The sequence below is a fragment of the Lissotriton helveticus genome, chromosome 8 (genome assembly GCF_964261635.1).
Source record: "Lissotriton helveticus chromosome 8, aLisHel1.1, whole genome shotgun sequence".
NCBI lineage: Eukaryota > Metazoa > Chordata > Amphibia > Caudata > Salamandridae > Lissotriton > Lissotriton helveticus.
In genome coordinates, this window is record NC_136069.1 from 277,487,907 (window position 1) to 277,510,433 (window position 22,527).

At 45.3% G+C, this 22,527-nt stretch overlaps 1 protein-coding gene across 1 annotated transcript in view; it reads right to left on the reverse strand.

The window, feature by feature from the left end:
- CWF19L2 (CWF19 like cell cycle control factor 2) overlaps positions 1–22,527 on the reverse strand; it is a 1,282,529-nt gene that overhangs the window by 537,548 nt on the left and 722,454 nt on the right. The window contains exon 12 of the mRNA XM_078657031.1: positions 20,390–20,527. Within this exon, the coding sequence (XP_078513157.1) occupies positions 20,390–20,527 (138 nt within the window). The remainder of the gene's footprint in view (positions 1–20,389; positions 20,528–22,527) is intronic.

A 22,527-nucleotide genomic window follows, 5' to 3' on the forward strand; every position in this document is an offset into this window, starting at 1 on the left:
ACATTTGGTGGGGGTGTAACACCAAATACTCCCCCGACCCCCCCCCCCACCTAAGCTACGCCCCTGCCTACCTTATCCACATATGTAGGCTCAAATTGTTATTGATTGTACATTAGCTCATTTGCGTACTCGACCAAGTCAGTTAAGAATAAATACCGGACTGCCCTCCAGGTATACAGATCTTAGCGCAGTGTTTCAACAGCATGAATCGTGCAATTGCAAGCTTCATGATTATTGGGGATACTGGTACCAAAACAACGGTACTTGGGTTGTTAGTAAAGCCTAGGAATGATCAGAAAGCTGTTTTCGCATCAATCACAACCTAAAGCAGGGATGTGCTTTGCCACTTTTACAATTGTTTTCTTTTTATAGTTGGTCTCCCTCCCTGAAATAAAGCCAGCTCTTTTCCATCTATATGAAATGGCCCTGTCTCCTTTACAAAACCTTAAGGACCAGACGTCTATAAAGATCACCAAGTTTGAAGAGAATTCTTTTGAAGATTAAAACTAACGTTGCAAAAAATTAGAGCCATTTAGGGTCATCATAACTGTTAGAAATGTAGTCTCTAGTTGGCAGTGGTTTGCACCCTGCCAAGTAGGGACTCTCAGTCTGGTGAGGATAAGGGAGTCACACAGCTAAGATAGCCCCTGTTCAACCCCTTGGTAGCTTGGCACAAGCAATCAGGCTTCTCGCAGAGGCAATATGTAAAATATTTGTACACACAGTAACATGGCGAAAACACGACAAAAGGAGCCCACACCAGTTTAGAAAAATAGCTGTATTCATCTGAATAAAACAAGACCACAACAACAAAAATCCAACACGCACAAATCAAAATATCACTTATAAAAGATTAAGTAAGTTTAGTCCATAGAAATCAATAGCTGCGTTTGTTTAGAACAAAGTACCTTAGTTGAGTCAAAAAACAAAGTCGAGGCAAGGCGCAGGTGAGGCGCCGGAAAAGTACACGGTGTGTCGAGTTCTTACTATGCAGGGGAGGTGATGCGTCTGTTCCTTACTGCCAGGGGAGGTGATGCATCAGTTTGTTACTGCGAGGCAAGGGAGGTGATGCGTTGGTTCCTAACTTGCAGGGGAAGTGATGATTCGGTTCCTTATTGGCAGGGGAGGTGATGCGTCGATTTTCTGACACGCGGCCTCAGATTCTTACTGTGGGGTGGTGTCAATGAAGATATTGGCACCGAGGGACAAAACATCAGAAATCTAGACGTGCTGCGCCAATTCAACTGAGGCGAAGCAAGTGCTGCGTCTATTCCACAGCCAGGTGCTGCATCGGAGTCGGGTAGACATCAAGGAAGTAAGTGACAGGGCGCTCGAAACTCATGCTGCGGCGATTCTTCTGACGCACTGCATCGGCAAGCTTGAGCCTACAGTGAAAGCTGTGGTTTATGTGTTGAGCGGAAAACATGCTTTGGGACAGGCAGCGGCAATGTGTCAATCTTTGCGGTGGGTGTTAATTTGAACAGATCAGCCTTACTTTTCTTACAGTTATTGAACTTCTATCTTCTTCTTTCTTGTACGTTTTCTGATGGGAGTTCTAAAATATGAATAATTATGGCACTGAAATTTTGTACGTTGTTTTTAAATCACCTGTCTAATGATTTTAATTATGAAATCGAATAAAGATTACGAATTTGATTTGAAAAGACACTGGCAGTCAAAGCTTGGATTTTCTCCTTAAGATCACCAGATTTCACTTCCAAGGGCCCAGGAACTGTATTTGGCACCACTTGGAAAGTCAGTACTCTGAGCAGAAGAGCCCAGGCACTGGCAGGTGAAATCTTTGATGGCCATGAGACTTCTTTAACAGGAAGCAAGCACACACAAGCCCTTAAAGAACCTTGGAAGCAGGAAATAGAAAGCAAAGTCCAGTCCTTTCACTCCCAAGACAGAAGCAGCAGGCAAGCACAGCAAAACAACCAGCAAAGTGGAAGTATGTCTTAACAGCAATCCAGCTCTTCTTCCTGGCAGAATGACCTTAGTCCAGAAGTTTTCTAAAGATATGAGGGTCACAGGTCAGTACTTATATCCATTTTACTCTTTGAAGTAGGGCAACCTTCCAAGGACAGTCTTTGTAGTGGACAAAACCCTGCCTTTCCCTGCCCTGACTCCAGACACACTATTTATTGGTATTGGTGGTGGTGGTGGGGGGGGGGGGGAGAGATACCTTTGGGTGAGGACTGGCACATCCTATTCAGGTGTGAACGTCAACTTCTCCTACCGCTCCAGTTCAGGAAGACCTATCAGCCTGGTAATGGGCCACCAGGTTATGCAGGGCACACCTCAACCACATTTATGTGAATGTCTAGAGTGAATACTCACAAGCCCAACTGTCATCCTAACCCAGACGTGTATTCAGAAGACAGGCAGAGGTACAGAATGGTTAAGAAAGAAAATGCCCACTTTCTAAAAGTGAGATTTTCAGACAGGCAGACACCACATCATCTCCCTGCCTCAGTTCAACATTTTGCAAATACAGCCAAATCACTTAATCTCCACATAGCTGCCCATATTTGCTGTTGGTTGCAAGTCCACCTCCAGCCTATCGCTACTTGCCCCCACTGAACTCCGTTGCACAGATCCTCCTACTCCACGGCTCTGCTTTTCACATTTTTTTGTGTGCAGTTTTATGTAGCGCCAATACCATCCGAAGGCACTGGAACGCTTTACATTAGCACCAGTTACTTTTTTGTGCAGTTTTATATAGCGCTAACACCACCCGAAGGTATTGGAGCCCTTTACATTAGCATCAGTTACTTTACACAAGGACACATTCATTATTGTAGGCACAGTGATATTAAGTGATTCGCCCAAAATCAAGGATGCTAAGCTGACGCCGAAACTCAACTCCGGTTTACCAGCTGCACAGTCGGCAGCTCTGGCCATTACACTACATCCTCTCCTGAAAGGATGCCATATAATTTCCCTAGCTTCTGCCTCAGTTCCACATTTTGTGATTACGGATAAATCAATCTCCAAGTTTCTAAACACAACAAGCATTACAAAGTCAGCAGGTGTCGCCTGTGTGAAATCTATTGGTTTTAGGTCTTGGCTAGACAGTGCATATAAATACATGTACATATGCTGTCTCGATGAGACATGCTGTGTTCTATCTGTGGGCTTATAGGCTTCCCCTGTCCTACCATTTGTTAACTTCAGCATTGCACTCATTTTCTTTGATGCCATTCACCATGGCATGCGGGTGTCCTGTCCTCTTCTTGTGTGTTGCTCTCCCATAACGCATGGACAAAGCACATGTCTCCTTACACTGCTTCCAGTTTGCGCAGCTATTTTTTTTTTGTTCTCAAGTTCTCCAAAGGAGTACTTGTGTCTTCAGGCGGTCTCCCTTGTACACATACACACATGACACTAAAATGAATGCATATCTACACAAACAAATCCATTTCTTGAAAAGTTGCTAAAACACGAACAGAACTTGTTCATTTTTATTTTCTGCACAATCTCATGGTATTTCAGCATTCGCTCTGTCCTTAGTCTTGCCATAGCGCTAGCACAAGTCAATAGTATTGGAGCACTTTAAGTGCTCATCTGCTAAATTCCACAATTACACATTCATTTTTATCGCTGATCCTGCTTCAATTAAGGTACTTTTTTACCCCTTCAATGTTGCTTTCACCCGCCCCCTCCCATTGTGGCTTGTTCATCTCCCCATCCCTTCCTGCTTCCCTGCTTGACCCGTCCCCCCACTACCTTCCTCATCGCTGCTGCTTTTATTTTTTTCTATGATCTGATGGTCTTGAAGAGATTGTTCCCTCCTCCATCTTGCCATAGTCGCCTTTTACACATACCACTAAAATGCATGAACACATGCATTTCTGGAAAAGCTGATAAAACATGAACAGCACTTGTTTACTTTTTTTTTTTGCACGATCCGATGGTATTGAAGCGCTTGCTCCATCCTCTGCCTTGCATAGGGAGAATACACGCCAATGGCATTGGAGCGCTGTAAGTGCTCACCAATTACATTCCACAATGGCATATTCATTTTTGTAGATTATCCTGCTTCAATTAAGGTATTTTCCCCCCTCATTGTTGCTTTTGTCTCGCTCTCTCCCATCGTTGCTTGCCCATCTCCCAATCCTCGACTGCTTTGTTGCTTGACTCACCCCCCCTGCTGCCTCCCTCGTCGCAGCTGCTTTTATTTATTTATTTTTTGCAGAATCCAATGGAATTGGAGTGTTTGTTGCATTCTCCATCTTGCCACAGTGCTAACACAAGCTGCTGGTATTGGAGCACTTGGAGTGCTTAAAAGTTACATTACATGACACATTCATTGTTGTATGTAAGGGTACGTGAGTTGACCAGAAATACAAACTGTTCAGCCGACCCTGAAATTTGAACCTGGTTCCCCTGTTGGTAGCTCTGGTCATTACACCACATCCTCGCATCACCCAAAGCGCCTCAACTGTTTCTCACTATCACTTCCACATTTGTTCAGCAAGACCCTGTCAACACCGAACAAGTATTGGCAAAGCCAACAGATCTCGGCAATGCTCGAGCTATTGGCCTTGTCAATTTAAATATCCTTTAGCCATGTTATCTAGCAGCACATCCGCTGTTCAGCATGGCTGAAAGTCACTGAAAAAAGCGTGCCGATGCAGCTAGCACAGGCCACGTCACAGTGCCTTTTTGTGTTAGGAGGGGCAGGACAATAAACGCTACATGGGGGGGGGCAATAAGACTCTGCACCTGTCCAATATCCTGTGATGATTCCGGGCATTCAGTGACTTTCAGCCATGCTAAATAGCAGACGCCATAGGCACGTGCGTTGCCTAGACCTATTGGCTTTGCCAATGCTCGATTCTGTTTCACTTTGCTCTCCTCCCACCTGACCATTGGGTTTTCTTTTGTTTTGTTGCTATTTTTCTTTTTTTCTCTTGAAAACCATATTTCTTTCTCCTCTTTCTTACCCTTGCCATTTTTCGTTTTCCTTGTTCTTTCTACCCTATTTTTCCTGTTTTTATTTATTGTATGTTGAATATATGAATATATTTGTTGCAGTAATACAATGAGAAGTAAAACAATTTGAAGTGTTGCAGTAATATCACTTGTAAAGTACTTTATGAAGTAGGCCAACTAGTTTTGAAAATGTTATGCTCACAACCAATTGTTTTTGTAAATGAAGCTCAATCATGTAAAGTCAGAATAAGGAATCTATATGCTCAGCAATTACTTCTAAAACTTATAAACATGTGTTTTGGTCTTTCTGGAACAGGTTAAATAAAAATCACACTCTATTGCCCCAAAAGGAACCACTTTACCATCAGAAATTAGGTTTTTATGGTCTGGCTTGACAGAGCAGCTGTTGCGAGACAAGTATATGAGCATCACTAGAGAAGGCCTTTGGCTCCGCCGCATTTTGGGAGCCAGGAGTACATGTTTTGAAACAGACTGGACAGTCTTTGGTCGCAATCTTTTAAATCTAGGACTTGATTAAAAGCATGTTGGAAAAGTTTCAAGAGTTTCCTGAATTGAACATAACATGTAATTAATTTGTAGGTGGAGGCTTAGGCGGTTTCATAATTTAAGACCCTTCAACAGAGGATCAAACGCCATCCTTCACTCTTGAATGGAAGTTGTTTCTCCAGGAGGGTTGACGGGGGAACACAGAATTCAGGTTGGGCAATAGTAGCTTATTCGTTTTTTTAAATAAAATAGCCTACACTAGTCAGTGCGCTGAATACCAAGGCAGTGTAGTCTGGAATCTGCCTCATGCCTCTTTAATCTACTAAAAGACACTCATTGCCCCATTATCTCTCTATTTCAAGTTCCTGCTTTCTCCTTTTGTGGCGGTTTTCCATCTTTCTCCTCCTCCTGATTTCCCTTTGTTTGGTTTTCCCGGTCTTGCCCATAGGAGATGTCCGATGAGGAAAAATACGTGCTGGTCCCCAAAAATGAGTGCTGGTAGGCCCCACCGGGCACTAACGGCTCAAATTAAGCACTGCTTTTTGCTCAGTACGTGTTGTGCATACTGTACAGGGTTTTGAACGTCAACCTGAATTCAACAGGAACCCAATGGGGAGCTTTATGGGGTCACAGTTAAGCAAATTAAGCAAACACAGCAGGTACATTTTGGCTTCCTGATTCTGCACTCTACTGTCTGGGAACATTTTCGGTTTTTTGGAGGCGGGGAGGCCACAGTAGGTTATTTTAAAGTAATCCAATCTGACTATGGCACGTGCCACCTCTATCAGTAGCCAGGTTAGAGTTACATGAGGATTCTCAGTGGGAAGTCAGTTCCATTGATGGTCTTACTTTACGGGGGAGGAGAAATAAACTAAGTTAAGAATCGAAAATTATACCAGATCACTTCCCTTTTGGGAAGAGATGACAGTAGGCCCATGTGTTAAAGACCATTTAAAGGGAGAAACTCCGAACCCCCCCTCCTGAAATTTGGGCTTCAGTGTTTGATCTGTTCAGACAAAGATAGCTTCGCTTCCTACAAAGTAGACATGCTCAAGGCGTTCTTAAGTGATGGTCCGCTTTTCCACGTTGTTCTCAAGATGGACGGATAATGTGTGCCATCTGTGTACACGTCAAATTGTAAAAGAGTCTAGTACCTGAGCCAAGAGAAATACGAACATATTCAAGAGAAGCGGGAAGAGGTGAAACGTTGGCTAAAGAGCAAACACAAACGTTGACACGACGGGGGGTGCAAGAAGAGAATTCAAAAACCAACCTTCAGAACAGTACGTTCAGTAGTAATTTAGTTTGTACTGTTAATCGTAAACGGCTATCTGGCAGCACAACCCCACAAGACTATGTTTTGTTCAATGTTAACATTTTGAAGCAGCACCTTCGCTTCCTGGTCATGCAGACAGGTCATCATAATGTAAAAACGTGGGCAATGTTTCAAAATGTCACGCAAGCTCCGGGACGTGGCGGTTTCTGTGAAGAGGGCTGCGCAGAGCGCGCGCTAATGTTTCCAAGTATAAACGCGCATGCCCCAGGGCAGCGGCAGGGACGCGTTAACAGCAGCTCGTCAATAAGATGGATCCGCAGCAGCCACTGCACAGCGCCCAGGGGCTGCGTTTGATGCCCTTCAATGCCGCGGTTATATTTAGAAGTTCAGTGATTCCTCCCCGGGGGGGCAGAGCCTATCACTTCTGCAGCAATATATCCCCCCTCCGCCGCGCCCCTGCAAACGAATGGTCATAAAGGGGCGACTTCAGCCTCCGATTAAAGCTCACGGGGGTTATTAACGACTAAATATGGATGCCGGCCGAAGGAGGTGGCCTGCGGTACACGTCATTTATCCTCCTTTGAGCGGGCGTGGAAGGGCTAAGAAGTGTGGACAAAGCCAGCAGAAGTAGATCCCTTCTACAGCACAACGGTTCGAAATTAAGTTATTCTAATACAGGAAACAAGTCTCACACACCCACAGCCCTACAAAAACTAGGTGGATTGTGTCTTGCACGAAGGGATGTACGTGGTCTAGTGCTATATTACGGGCTCTGAGACTCGTCGTACCTGAGCTCTAATCTCGACTTCACCACAATGTGTGATCCTGACCAATAGCCATATGTGTGGCCACCTTATCTGCCAGAAAATTCGAAGGACTGAGAAACACTGGTATTAAGCATGACAGGATTAGAACATTTTGCACATTAAATCCAACTTGTCGGCGGAGGAACACAATTGCATACTGCATATTTAAATGCCCAATTCTGCTTTAGAGGCTCGGGCTGGCACTTTTTCCAAGCACAGCAGGGACACTGACGCTGGAATCTGGGGATCACGGTTCGATCCCCAGCACCAGATTAGCCCAGCACCATGTGACTGGGCAATTGTTTGTTTAATCTTCACGACAGCCCCCAGCGCATGGAGACCCCTGCGGGTGATGTTTGCGCTTTACAAATGTGCATTATTATTATTATTATTATTATTTACAAGTGTGGAATTGCTGTTTCCGCAAATCTAGGAGAAGATACAAGTTTCTGAGCATTCATGCGTGGGTCAACCGGTCCAAGTGGGTGAACACCAACAAACGTGTAAACTGGAACTAGTCACCAAACACATTGCAGTTAGTTTCTCACACTGGAAGCACATGGCATTTGACTTCTGTGAAGACAGGCGGAACTGAGTTCCGTGGTTGAGGTCAGGGAGAGATCACTGCCATATTTATTTGGATGAAAGAAAGAGGTTCCCATGAAAAAATATAAATTAAATGCAATGCATTTCTGAATGTGGAATTTTTCACCAGCTCCGAAATCTGCACGCAGAAAACAAAGTTTTAGCCATTACCGTACTCTTGATTTTTTTAAAAAGGCCATAGTTGCCTGAGAATACACCTGGAAGTCCTGCAGAAGCAGGTTTCAGATTTTTCACCTTGCGTCTTACTTTTTGTGATTTAGCCCATAAATGAAACGGCATTAAAAAATGAGTCCCTTCAGAAGCCCTACTGCTCAAACAGAAGTGAAGATTCAACAAACGAAAATCAGCCAAAATTCATGTGTGGACAATGAGTGCACAACCCTGTAGCACCAGAAGCACCCGTAAAACTCAAATTCTAGCTTTAGTGAGGGCTAATGTACAGAAGTGCAACCTCCTGAAACTAACCCCTCAGATCAGTGGTCATACGGTCACAAATGTGACCAGGTGCATTTCCATGCAATTTTCTATTCCGATTTCATCAAATGCACAAGGCATATCTAGAGTAGCATTGAGTCTGGCAAAGTTTAAATGGCTAAACAGCCTGTACGCAATCTAGATCACTGGGACCACATTAGTAAGGCGCGCAAGAGTCATTCATAAAGTCAAATATCTTAACTGGTCTGTTTCTTCCATTCCCACTCCATGGAAAAGAGCGATGAAAAGACCTAGCAGATGCTGATGCTGAAATAGTGCTAGTAATAGGTCTTTATATAGCAAGTGCATACCTTATCAGCTTTGTAGCTCAGTTATGTTATGCTGTGGATGGTTTATGGAGGGAACAACCACACACTGGGCCTCTTGGTGCTATGACAGATCAGATAAGTGAGAAAATACTCATTACCTGATCACCCCCATATTTTTGCTGAATTTTAGTGCAGATGTTTAGACTTTGCACTCTGGGGCATTGCTGTACAGTGCCCAATGTATGTGCTCTAACCCCTAAAATATGTACTCATTGGCTAATCCCTGATTGGCATATTTAATTCTCCCATAAGACCATAGTATATGGCGTAGAAACTTAACCCAATGAATGGAAAGTGAACTTCTGCACCTATTGTGCCATCTACTAGTGTGACAAGGAAAACTTGGCTTCCAGTCTACCATTGTTGCCTGACTGCTGAAGTTTAAACTTGCAATGTGGCCTGGTAAAATAGGCCTTTTTGATAGACAAATTCTTCTCTTTAAATACTAGTAAATCCCCCTATGTAGGTCTTGCAGACAATCAGGTAGTGAGCATGGTATTTAAAAGTGGGACATGTAGAATATGTATGTAAACATCAGTGGCAGCTGGTAATCTTTGAAAGTGGTGAGGCATAATACCTCGCTCAAATTTCAGCAACATTCTCCAGAGGAGAATGTTGCTCATCTCCTGAATTTCGTTTTTAAATGAGATGAAATAATGAATTTTTCAGTGCAATTTTCCTAGAAAAGCAAAAGGGCAATAAGCTCAGCAAGAGCACAAGAGGAGAAAGCTGGTTAGCTAGTCAAACGCAGGTATACTTCTGCCATTGGGCAGCATTGACTGTGGGCAAACACATTAATGTTGACCCAGGGAGTGGCCTATTGTCTTCAGTTGGAGTTTCTAGTGCGTATTTCCAAGAAGGATAAGTATCAGGTATTAAGTATTATCATGGAGGTACTAACTTGGTGTACCATCATTGGTCACAGAGCAATAAAAGTGATTTTAAGTGTCTTGGTTAGAAGTATCTCTGGGTGCTTGATATGCTGCAACCTGACAACCCTGTGGCCACGTTCTTAAGTACAGCAGCTCACTGGGGCATGCCCCCAGATCTTTTTACCCAATCATACAACTACTGCGAAGACTTTTCAATTCGCTTCTGAACATAAGCAATGTACATTTAGTGTCTGCTGTCTTCTCATCACATAACAGCCCCCTTCTACAAGCTGGACCTGGTTACTCAGCGGATTAAGGATCGGTCACAAATTAAAAAGTTGGCGGGACCAATCACCCTTTCATCCTCCTGACGTTGATAAAATGAGTACTGGTGAGTTGGGTAATGATAACCATCTGTTATTTCAGAGTTAAAGCACCCCTTCAGGGTGAATGTGTACTATTTTACGCTACATCATAATAACCCACTACAGCTCAGGTTACGTGTCCAATTTAACAGAAATGCTATGTACCAAGTACGTGATTGTCACGGAAGCCACGAACAGAGGAGGAAACACCACGAGGCTGGAGGTTTATTGGACCTCCAATTACCCATCTGTTCAGTTTTGGCTCATGGGGCATTGATCCCCTACCAACCTAGCATACAACCAAGCATACCAGTACTAGCTAGGGTGTATAAAATATAAATACACATTGATAAAAATTACTACCTTACAGTTTAGGGTACGTACACGAGCTGTGGCAAAACATCTAGTGAGTGACAGGGGGATCTGACCCCGGTCCTGACGAAGGGGCATGGTGCCCCGAAACATGTTGACCCGCACAGGAAAGCTAGCACACTAACCAGCTTAATCTTTCCGACATCACGTTTTTTAATAATACCAGCCAGTGCTTAATAAATACTTTTTCTTTACACTAGGCCAGGTATTTTTTAAATATCACCATATCACCCCTGACCCTACTGACACTCACTCCCACTCACTCACATAGCACCTTCACTCAAAAGGTGCTCCAGCGTAGTCGCTTGTCGCAGCACTGCCCCGTTCGGTAGACGAGCGGGAAGACCCCGATGATGAAGCATGACACCAAGGGCCCTTTTGGTGTGTGAGGGGTATTTTAACACATCATGTGTATTCCAACACCAACAGGATGCACAATAAACCTCTCCGAGGTGGACCTTTGTGATTACTAAAACTTTGACAAGAGGAGGACGTGCCCACCTCGGTGCCTACCAGCACCACCTCTTCCATCCCCTTTTTTGATTTTCTCTGATCTCTGTGTATAGTCATAATCTAGTGAATAGAATGGCAAGCCCATCCCAACAACCAATCCGGCGGTGGAGGAAAAAGACAACACCACTACTGTGCAAACAGATTTCTCAACGAAGCCTGCCCAACCTGAGTATCTGCTCTGGCATCAGAATCCAGACAGTAACACTTAGCAAAGGTATGGACCGACTTCAAAGTGGCAGCCCTGCAGATCTCTGCAATGGGAACATTACGAAGCAAAGCTGTTGTAGCTGCTTTGCCTCTGGTAGAATGAGCCTTAGGCTTACCCCCTAAGGTCTTGTTAGCCTTCTGGTAACATAACTGGATACAGGACACAATCCACCTAGAGATGGACTGTTTTGAGGTGGCAAGACCAGTGCTGACCGACCCATAATTGACAAACAATTGGTCTGACCCACGAATGTCCTTGGTCTTATCCAAGTAGAATTTCAACACCTTTCTGACATCCAGGGAATGGAGAGACCTTTCCGCTGGAGTGGAAGGATTCTGGAAAAACGTAGGTAAAGTTATCGTCTGATTGACATGAAAATCAGAAATCACCTTAGGAAGGAACTTAGGGTGAGTACGCATCACAACCGTAGCAGCATGAAATACAGTATAAGGTTCTTGGCAACACAACGCCTGAATTTCACTCACCCTGCGGGCCGATGTAATGGCCACAAGGAAGGCCGCCTTCCATGACAAGTGCTGCAGAGAAGCCTTATGGATGGGTTCAAAAGGCTCCCTTATCAACCAGGACAGCACCACATTCAGCTCCCATGATGGCAAAGGACGCCGGACAAGAGGAAAATCTTCCTTCAATCCTTCCCAAAAATCTTTAATCACAGGGATCTGGAAGAAGGATGTCTGTGAAGGGCATTTCCTATACGCAGTCAATGCTGCGAGGTGAACCTTAATAGAATGAAAATTAAGGCCAGACTGAGCCAAATGCAAAAGGTATGGAAGGATGACATCTTCCTTGCAGGTTGTCGGATCATAATGCTTGGAAGTGCACCAGATGCAGAACCTCTTCCACTTGTAGGCATAGGAAGTCCTAGTGGAGGGTCTCTTAGCTTCCTTAAGTATAGTCATGCAATCTTCAGGGAGATTCAAGTGTCCATATTGCACTATCTCAGGAGCCATGCCGCCAAACTAAACGATGAGAGGTTGGGGTGCACCATCTGCCCCCGAACTTCGTGAGAAGGTCCGGCCGACACGGCAGCCGCATGTGGGGTAGGAGAGCCCGGTGAAGCAGGTCCGTGAACCACCACTGTCGGGGCCACTCCGGAGCAATGAGGATCATCCGTGCTCTGGATTGAGACAGCTTGATGAGCACCGCCGGCATCAGGGGAATGGGTAGAAAAGCGTACAGAAAGCTGTTCGCCCAGCTGATCCATAGCGCGTTCCCAGGGTCCCCGGTTGGTAATACCTAGAGGCAAAGTCTCGGCATTTTCTGTTTTCGGCAGTGGCGAACAGATCTACGTCCAGAGTGCCCCACCTGTCGAAGATGTCTCCTAGCACTTCGTTGTTTAGAACCCACTCGTGGTTTTCTTGCACCAGCCTGCTGAGTGCATCTGCCTGAGCATTCTGCACACCTGGCAGATGGGTAGCCGTTATCGTCAGTAGTCTGGCTAGTAGCCAGTGCCAGATCGCCTGCGCTTCCTGTGACAGTGTGCGCGATCTCGAGCCCCCTTGCTTGTTGAGGTAATACATTGTGGTCGTATTGTCCATCTGCACAAGCAAGGAGTTGGTCTGGAAGGACGGATGAAAGGCCTTCAGTGCCAAGTGCACAGCTCTGAGTTCCAGAAATTGATATGATACGTGGATTCCGCCCGGGACCACATTCCCTGGATCTGTAGATGATCTGAATGCGCTCCCCAGCCGTGGAGAGAAGCATCCGTGACTACAGTCTGAATGGGAATGTCCTTGTGGAATGGAACCCCCTTGAGGAGATTCTCTGCGGAGCACCACCATCTCAGGGACAGCTTGATCCTGTCATCCCAGCTCCCCCGCTTCTGGTCCCACTGATCCTCCAGACATTCCTGCAACGGCCTCATGTGTAGGCGTGCGAGTGGCGTGAGGAAGATGCAAGAGGCCATCGACCCCAGTAGAGAAGACACCGTCCTCACTGTTGTAGATGGAACAGCTATGAGAGCCTGAGCCTTCCGAAGGATCGATAAGTGTCTCTCCTCCGAAGGAGACAGGCTTGCTGAAAGAGTATCGATGGAGGCTCCCAAGTACTGTAGGCATTGGACAGGCGTCGGAACAGACTTGGACATGTTTATGTGCAAACCCAGCTGGTTCAACAGAACGGCCGTCCTGTTGAAGTGTAGTTGCGCTTCCTGGAAGGTGGAGGCTTTGATCAACCAGTCGTCCAGGTACGAGTAGACAAACACCTTGTTCTTTCTCTGCCATGCATTTTGAAAACGTCCTGGGTGCAGACTTCAGTCCAAACGGTAGTACGGTGTACTGATAGTGATTGGTGCCGACTAGAAATCTCAGGAAATTCCGGTGTTTCCGTGCAATGGGCACATGGAAGTACGCATCTTGCAGATCTATTGCGCAAAGCCAGTCTCCCCTTTGCAGCTGAGGATAAATCTGGTGCAAAGACAGCATGCAAAACTTTTCCCTGCTTTGCCATTTGTCGCAAATCCAGAATGGGCCTGAACTCATTCTTGTCCTTCTTGCGCACCAGAAAGAACCTTGAGTAAAGACCCTTTCCCCTTTGAGACAGAGGGACGTCTTCTATCGCCCTTTTTCTTAACAGGGTATCGGCCTCCATCTTAAGCTCGCGCAGTTGGAACTGCGAGCCAACCGGTGGAATCGCTGGAGGCGGGTTGACGAAACGTAGACTATATCCATTGCAAACAATATTCAGCACCCACTTGTCCTGAGTAATTTTCCTCCACTCTGCCAAGTAATGTTGTATGCTTCCCCCCACCGGAGCGGGTAACGGACGAGTAGGAAGTAACCCCGCAGGGCCTAGACCCGGCCGGGCCTTTGGGCGTCGAGGAGGACTGTTGGCCGCCTCTGCCCCTCTGGTGCTTCTGGAAAGGCCACCGCTGGTACTGCTGCTGCTGTTGGTGCTGCTGGCCAGCCTGACGACCTTGCCCTCTTCCCTGGGCACCAAAACGTCTCTGGAAGGGACGGAAGGTCTTCTTCTGCTCTTTTGGCTTCTCTAACCCGACAGCCGTCAGGGTTTCTGCCTCCGCCTTCATGCGGGCCATCTCCTCATCCGCATGTTTACCAAAGAGCGTCGACCCAGAGAACGGCAGGTTGGCAACTCTCTGCTGCGCCTTTGGTTTCAGTGATGTCAGGCGCAACCAGGCATGGCGTCTCAGATTAATCCCATGACAGTATCCATGAGCCGCCAAGAGAGAGGAATCTGCAGCCAAGCTGATAACCTGATTGGATACCATCATGCCCTCATTGATGATTTCCTGGAAGTCTCTCCTCTTGTCCCTAGGAAGGTGCTCCAGAAACTGCTGCAGGGACTCCCACAAAGACCGGTCATACCGACCCAAGAGAGCCGCGGCACTAGCGGCTTTCATGGAAGTAGCAGCCGTACCGCAGACTTTTCTTCCCGCTGAGTCCATCTGACGGCTCTCCTTATCCGGAGGCACCGTAGAAGACGGGGCAGTAGGGTGCTGCTTCCTGGCCGCAGTAACGATCACCAAATCTGGCACCGGGTCTGATCGAAGGAACGCTGGATCGGAGTCAGGGGGCCTGTACTTTTTCTGCAACCGGGAAGGAGCGGATTTCGTTGACGCCGGAGTCAAGAAGAGATCCATAGCCGGTTCCTCCAGCCCTGGCACCAAGGGTCAAGACAACTGCCGCTTGTGAAAGGTCTAGAAAATTACCGATGTAGAAGGTGTGGGTACCATTAGAGTAATCCCCAGCTTCGCTGCCCCTCTCAATAAAACTTCCTGTAACGATACGATGTCATCCACCGGTGACACTCTCATATGGGGTGAATCCGATAAGGTGGGCGAATATCCCCAGGCACTGGAAGAGTCCGTATGACGGGACCTTGACCTGTCCCTCCAGTGACGATGCCGTGACCGTGTCGAAGACCGACGGTCACTCCTTGATCGGTGCCTCCTTCTGGACCGTGACCTAGACCTCCTAGGCCTCGGGCGATTCACTGGCCGTACAGGAGGCGGAATCTGCGGCGGCAGACCGGAATCCTAGGCTGTGGAGCCTCGTAGGCGGCGACGGGAAGCGCGGCAGAGATAGAGACCGTGGAGTAAGCCACGGTGGAGGAGGAGGAGGAGGAAGATGAGGAGGAGGCGGAGGAGGAGTTGAAGGACGAGAAGGAGTAGGAGGAGGATTCTTCTTAGCTAACGGAAGAGGCGTAGGCGTCCTGAGCCTAGAAGGCAAATAGGCCTGAGAGTATTCAGAGTCCGGAGACCTAACCACTCTCCTCTTCTTCTTCTGCGCAGGCCTTGACGAAGAGGTTCTCGAGGCCGCCCTCTTTTCAGACGAGCGCCGGCGCCGCTGCGACCGGGGGCTCGTGGATACCGAAGAAAGGCTGACCACTGAGGCAGAGGACACAGTCCTGGCCCTTGACCGCCTCCTCGACGTCGATTTCTCCTTCCTCGACGTCGACCCCTTCCTAGACGTCGAATGTCTCGACGCCGATACATCCCTCGACGTCGACTTTCTTCTCGTGGACGTCGAACGTCGAGTCGACCTCAACGGCGAACGGCGGTGTCGCCTCGACGGCGAGCGCCGGTGCCTCCTGGACTCATCCCGACGTCGACGGTGTCTCGACGCCGATGAAGCCCTCGACGTCGACCTCGTCCGAGGTCTCGACGTCAGTCCCCTCAACGTCGAACGGCGACGTCTCTTCGGCCCTGGGTCGACGGGGAGCAGATGGTGGTCATCCCTCTCGACGTCGAGGTTATCAACGGAGATCTTTGCCATTTCCTGGCCTTATCCTGACTGTGGAGCCCCCCAGAGGCCGAAGCACGGGCAGAGGACGAGGTTCCTCCATGCCCAGACCCAACTTGTTCCTGATGTTTCCCCTGCTGCAGTCCTTGGAGCCGAATCTTCTCCCTGTCACGCAGGGTCCTCCTGGAGAAAGACTGGCAAATCTCACAGGCTTCTGGGACATGGGAGGAAGGGAGACAGAGTATGCAAACTCTGTGGAGGTCCGATTTGGCCTTCTTCCTGGCACACTCTGGGCACTTATCGAATAAAGCAGGCATATTCGACAGAAAGAGTGTGCAAAACTGCCTAAAAACCACAGCATAAGGAAGAGGAAGACCCCAGACGTCGAGTGAAACACTCTAAACACTTGAAAAGTGCCAAAATTGAAGAAAAAACTCCTAAAAGGGAAAGCTCAATGCTCCAGGGTCCTGCTAGCAGGAGCCGGAAAAAAGAACTGAAAGTAAAAGGACTTTGGCTGTGCATCCTGGGATACCGAGGGTCTCTGGAGAGTTCCTTAAAGGCACGGTATCCCTTTTCAAGACACATAATGGCAGCCTATGGTGGCTTGTCTGTCCAACCCTTCCTCTCTATCATTTCAAGGATTTTGGTGAAGGGGAGTTTTCCCTGTGAGTAAAACTTGGTAAATAGTGTAAAACCGGACATGGTAGGCTATCCTTTTCATGGTTTAGATGAAGGGTTGGCCTTTGTAGCCTTGTATATGTTAGGCTGCATTATTTGTCTTAATTTTCTCTTAAGTGTCTATGCAGGACTGCAAAGAAGACAGCTTAAGAGATTATTTTTGATTGCTCTGGGGTCCACGCACATGGGCGGACTATTCACTAGATTATGACTATACACAAAGATCCCCTACTACAGAACATGGTATTTAGGGCTTATGAATTTGGAGTTTAATAAGGCTCCTTAAACTCTTAGGAGTTTCAAAAATTCTGAAGATAAAAATAGATATGGTTGGGGACGTGGCTTAGCAGCCTTGGAAGGTGGCGTCGCCCGAGTGGCTGTCCTAGGGACGGCACGGTACGGCTGCAGTTTTGTGCTGTTTTTCCTCATGGATTGACAGTCAGAAGAGGATGCACGAACTTCTGAAGCGACAGAGATAATTTTTATCTATTTTACGGCCACAGGCTTGGCCTGCAGCTTCTGCTGTGTTTGAGGCACATCCTCTCTCAGACAAATGACGGTTGCCATTTTGTGAGAGGACCGACTCTCTGCATCAATACAATGCTGCTGAGGAAGCATTTGCAAGTGTTTTTTTTTGTTATTCTATAGGCATGTTGCTATTTCTTTTTGCCTGTCTGGGATGGTGTTTGTCCTTCACTTTAGTATTTATTCAGCTCCTAAGTAAAAATATGTAAATCATATCACCTCAGCTAAGTGATTGATTTATTTTTCTGGAACATCTTCCTGCTATGACCATCGCCTGCGCTTATATCCTATTCTAAAGTTTGTGTGCTGGCTCAGTCCTGCTTCCTTTTTGGCTGTTTCAAAGACTTCGCAAATATTTTTTATAGTTAGTTTGAAAAGGGTTAGTCTTTCCTTGGCTTGTTCCACGCAGTCGTTTATCAAAAAATCTACAATTTTTTACGAAATTCTCCAGAATGGAGGACACTCTGGTCTCTATATCTAAGAGCTCCTCCTCTTCGATACCTGCTCCTGTTGCTGCAGGAAAAGACTCCACGAAAAGAATAAAAAAAGTTCCACCATCTCCTCCGAAACCGTCCTCTCCTGTCTCTTTAGACATGTTGCTGGAAGAAATACTCTCACTACGACCATATATGGAGGAAACCAATGACAAATTGCAATTTCTCACTGAGAATTGGTCAAAGATGGATGAAAAGCTAACTGTGGTAGAACACAATATGTCCTCACTTGGACTCACTGAAGTTAAGGTCAACACTCTTTAATCTCAAGTCGCTTCACTCCAGAGACCAGTGGAAGACCTAGAAAATAGAAATAGGTGAAATAATCTACGCATCTATTGACTGCCGGAGGGCACGGAAGGCAATGACCGCCATCCTTTTTTCAAGTCTTTCATTCCAATGGTTCTGAATATGCCAGCAGAAACTTCTCTCAATATTCAACGTGCTCATCGGCTAGGACATCAACAAGCTACTTCTACCACTCCACGGCATCCTAGATGTGTTCTTTTATACTTTTTAGAGTATACTGACTTACTTAAAGTCCTTTAAGCAGTTAAATCAACCGAGCACATCGTTTGGTCTGGCTACAATTTATATTTTTCTCAAGACTACACTAAAAACACAGCTGACAGAAGTAAAGAATTTCTCAAATTGAGGTCAGAACTCAGATCCCTTGGAGCTCATTAGGGTCTTTTCCACCCTTGCCTATTTAAAGTCACCTATAAGAATAAAACTACAACTTATGAAGACCCAATTAGACTGAAAAGTTTAATTAATTCCTGCACGATGGAAACAATGGATTTCTTGGGAGCGTCTTCATCTCAGGCTGTGTAGAGTTGCGAGAACTTCCTAGACTTTTGCTTTCTGAATTGGACAGTTATGTTTTTGTTATCGAAGTAATGCGGATTACTTTGGTGTTGCTTTACCAGATTTATTGTTAAATATAGCATGGTTGTTTCTTAAGATTAACTAGTTTTCCTTCCCTTACAGGTCCATCCGTGTTTGTTCCTGTTTGTCCTTCCCCTTGTTCCGTGAGCTGCGACTTTCCCTCGCCTTCCCCTTCGTCATGCTTGGGCATGTCTTCTATCCCAAGTGGTCTCTCCCCCCATCTCTAATTGGATTCTTAGGTATGTTCTTTGTCTTTGTTCTTCTTGCATTGCTTGTCTTATCTCTATCCCTTTTTTCATTTTTATTTCCCCCTATGATACTCTTAAGTATATTGTACTTTTTCTACTGTTGAACATTTTCCTGCCTTTTTTTTATTCTTTCTTTGTCTTTCCTTTATATTTGTCTTCTCGATCTTCTTTTCCTCTTTATTCAGTTCAATATTTCACGTTTCCACTTGGATTCTTTCTTTTTAAAATTCACATATGTACATATTACATAAGCACATGATTGGGTTGATGTAGGCAGTGGGTGTGGTCGATCTGGTTTGATCAGACTACTTTTTCCGTCCCTGGCAGCTCACACTTAAATACTTCAGTGTGTCAAATCCCTCTGAGTGGAGCAATTAGTCACAAAATATCCTCAGAAACAATTGGGTGGTTGCTCAGTGAGTCAGCAGCTCAGACTCAACTCAATACTCAGTTGAGCCAAAAGCTACAAGGAAGCACAGACGCAGTCCACCAAAGTGCCAAAGACCCATGGAGCAAGGTCACTTCACAGCACCACAACTCCACCACTGATGGGACACTGGGAGTGGGGGAACGCACAGGCAATATGTGGTAGTGCTTAACACCACAGTGAGGCCACAGACATGGTGGCAACTGTGGCTGTAGGTTGAATTGCAGCTCAGCAGAGGAGCAGCAAGTTAGAACAGAGGAATCGAACAAGGCCATGGGCAAGCTTGGCCACTTCCGTGGAGTTGTGTCGACAAGTGACTAGCAACAGGGGAGGAGTTGTGGATAAGAAGCTATACGTACCACAATTTCTACCGAAGTAGTGCTGGATGAAGGAGTCCTGGACTTCACTTTTCAATAGGACAGATCTTGCAACCCTAATGGTCAGTCAATTTTGAGGTTATTGCACATACAATATCTTGAAATCATGCCAGACAAAGCACACACGTTCAGATACGGTATTGCATTTTGTCAAAAAGGCTTGCCACATTGCAGATTTTCACTTTACATTTCCAAATACATTAGCTTATAAAGGGATCGGCCGCCAATGGATTACCTTAAAATAGTTTTTATCTTTCATGTTTAAGTTTAAATGAAATGCACATTAACACAATACGTTATCAAATTACATTCCACGCTACAGAAACGCATATAAAATGTGAACACATTTTGTGACACCCCTTAAAGTTGTGAGAGAAACCTATATTTAGATACGTTATACGGTTCATGCTATGAAAGAATGTTGCTAAAAAGCATGCTAAATATATAGGAATTGATTTTCACAATGTCAATAGCACAGACCTCAGTGAATTTGTATAAGCACATTACTTTGGCATTATATTGAATGGGAAATGCTATGTGGTTGGAGGGAAGTAAATCATTTGCATACATGTGAAGAGCTATTTGAAGTCCTAAGGATGAGCCAGGCAACACCATTGAGTGCGGAAAGTTAAGTAGCTTCTGTTAAATGTCTTATAGTGGTTCTCAGTCGTGTTTAAAAATTAATAAAGCTCATGGCGCATGTAAAAAAAAAGAAGGTAAAGAGATACATCTAAAAAAAGCAGATTGCAATATTTTACATTTTACCTTAGAAGCCATTCGCATGAAGAGCTTGTTTTGATCCTCGGCTGTACCCATCTTTTCTTTTCTGACCAGATCTTGAAGGCTCTGACTGTCATCATCCTTAAAGTACCGCACCCTTTCTTTCCCCTCATGAGTTTCAACCTTGACAGGAAAAAATAAAATCAGATTTGGATTGGAAATAGTTTTAAAACACTAAGTAAGGGGCTTCTTCCTAAAAGTAACATTAAGAATTCTAATTTCTTGAACAAAAAAGATAAATTCTCTTTCGAAATCAGCTGGCAATCCTCTACAAGGATGCTTCTTAGATAGCTACAATGAAAGCTGTCCATGTATTTAAAGAATCTGGCAGTAGTCACCAATCACCGAAAATGTGACTACACACATAATGGCAAAAACCTACAACGTGAGTGCTAAACAAGCAACTGGCAGAGCTTGGTTAAAACGAAAACTGATGATATCTGCAGGGGAGGAGCTTAAGAACTGCAAAAAGGAGCTCAAGAAAGACGATCCATTGATCCCCAGTCCTATGAGGCCTGGAACAACTACTGAAGCATACTGAAACCCTTGATTCTGTGCTGGGATCAGGAGGTAGTCTGTATTGATAATGAATTCTCTCCAATACAAACCTCGGATGTCTTACACTTGTTTTAAAGCTAAAGCATTTCAGATCGATAAAGCACATCTAATCTTTCAAAGTATAAAGCATTAGTGTGAGTCACCATCTTAAATGATTTCCTTCACAGTTTGCTAACCTATCAGTATTTTCTCTGTCTTTCCTGATCCATATTTTGGTCCTGAGAAGCAGGACATTTAGTCTTGGTACTGGGAGAATGCAAAGTACACCAACAGTTACACCACAAGTGCATGGTCCTAGGCCAAAAGACCACGTATGGCACTAAGAGATGATTTATTTCTCATTTAAATCAGGAAAGCGTTAATCAGGACCTTATAATGCAATAGGACAAGATATGGCCAATTATCGCTCTCGGACATCTTGGAAAAGTCCATTTGGAACAACCAGTTTCATCATCTGCATTTAAATTTAGCAAAGACATTTTGACTAACAGCCCACTGACACCCTTGTTTGTGAGGGGCTAAGGCAGCCTAGACATTTTAGTTGGGGGAGGGGGGGGTAATAAAGTAGGGTGAATTTGAGGAAAGCGCACAACTACTGGAAACTAGGTATTTACATTGTACAGAAATGAAATCAATAATCAACTTGGAAAAAGTGAAAACTTCAATTGCAAGACTGGTAAATATGCCTAGTGCCCCATCCTCAACTCCCAGCCATGTAGCTTACCTACTAGGCTAACAAAAACAGACCTCCTAACGTTTGAGAGAACAAAAACCACAGCTTTTACAGACAATATTCTAAGAAATTCCTTCATTGCTGGAGGTAGACAAAAATGTTGTTTGTTTACGCTGGTTCTGGTAATTGCACCGGTCCGACACTGGATTTTAGCCTTTTTAAAAATATATATTTTATTTATTTCGTCTGGTCATCTTTATCATTTACACATACCAAGGCATTTTCATGTACAGAGGTATTCTTCAAAACATATGCAACGGTTTTAGGTGTATCCTAACAATCTTTTCATTTCTTACAGGCACAGTTGACAGTAAACATCACAGCAAATCACAATGTGGCAATAACAACTTATTGTCTGGGGCTTACATTCCAGCAGGTGTCAATAGATACTACACTTCACCCCACATGACGCCGGGACATGAGACCCCTACATCTTCCCCTAAATTGTGAGAAGAATAGACGGAAATGACATAGGCATCACCTATGCGCCACCTTGTAAACCATTAACATATATTACTCAGTGTCCTGTAACGTCAGAAGGAATTGTTTCAGCGGTTCCCAGAAATCACCGGGCCTCGATGTAAGCGGTAGTTCTTCCGCATATATCGCCATGGTTTTGCTGCAATATGACATGTCCGTGAGCTAGTCTTTGAATCTAGGGGGGTGTTTACTTCCCCATCTAACAGCTACTCGCCGTTTCGCAAGTAGCAGTGACACAGCTAGGAACTTCCATCTTCTTGTCGGCATTCATTTATAAATCCCCAATAAGCACACTAGAGGCGTGCTTGGCACCTGTTCAGTTAGCATTTTGTTTATTGCCCCTATAACGTCG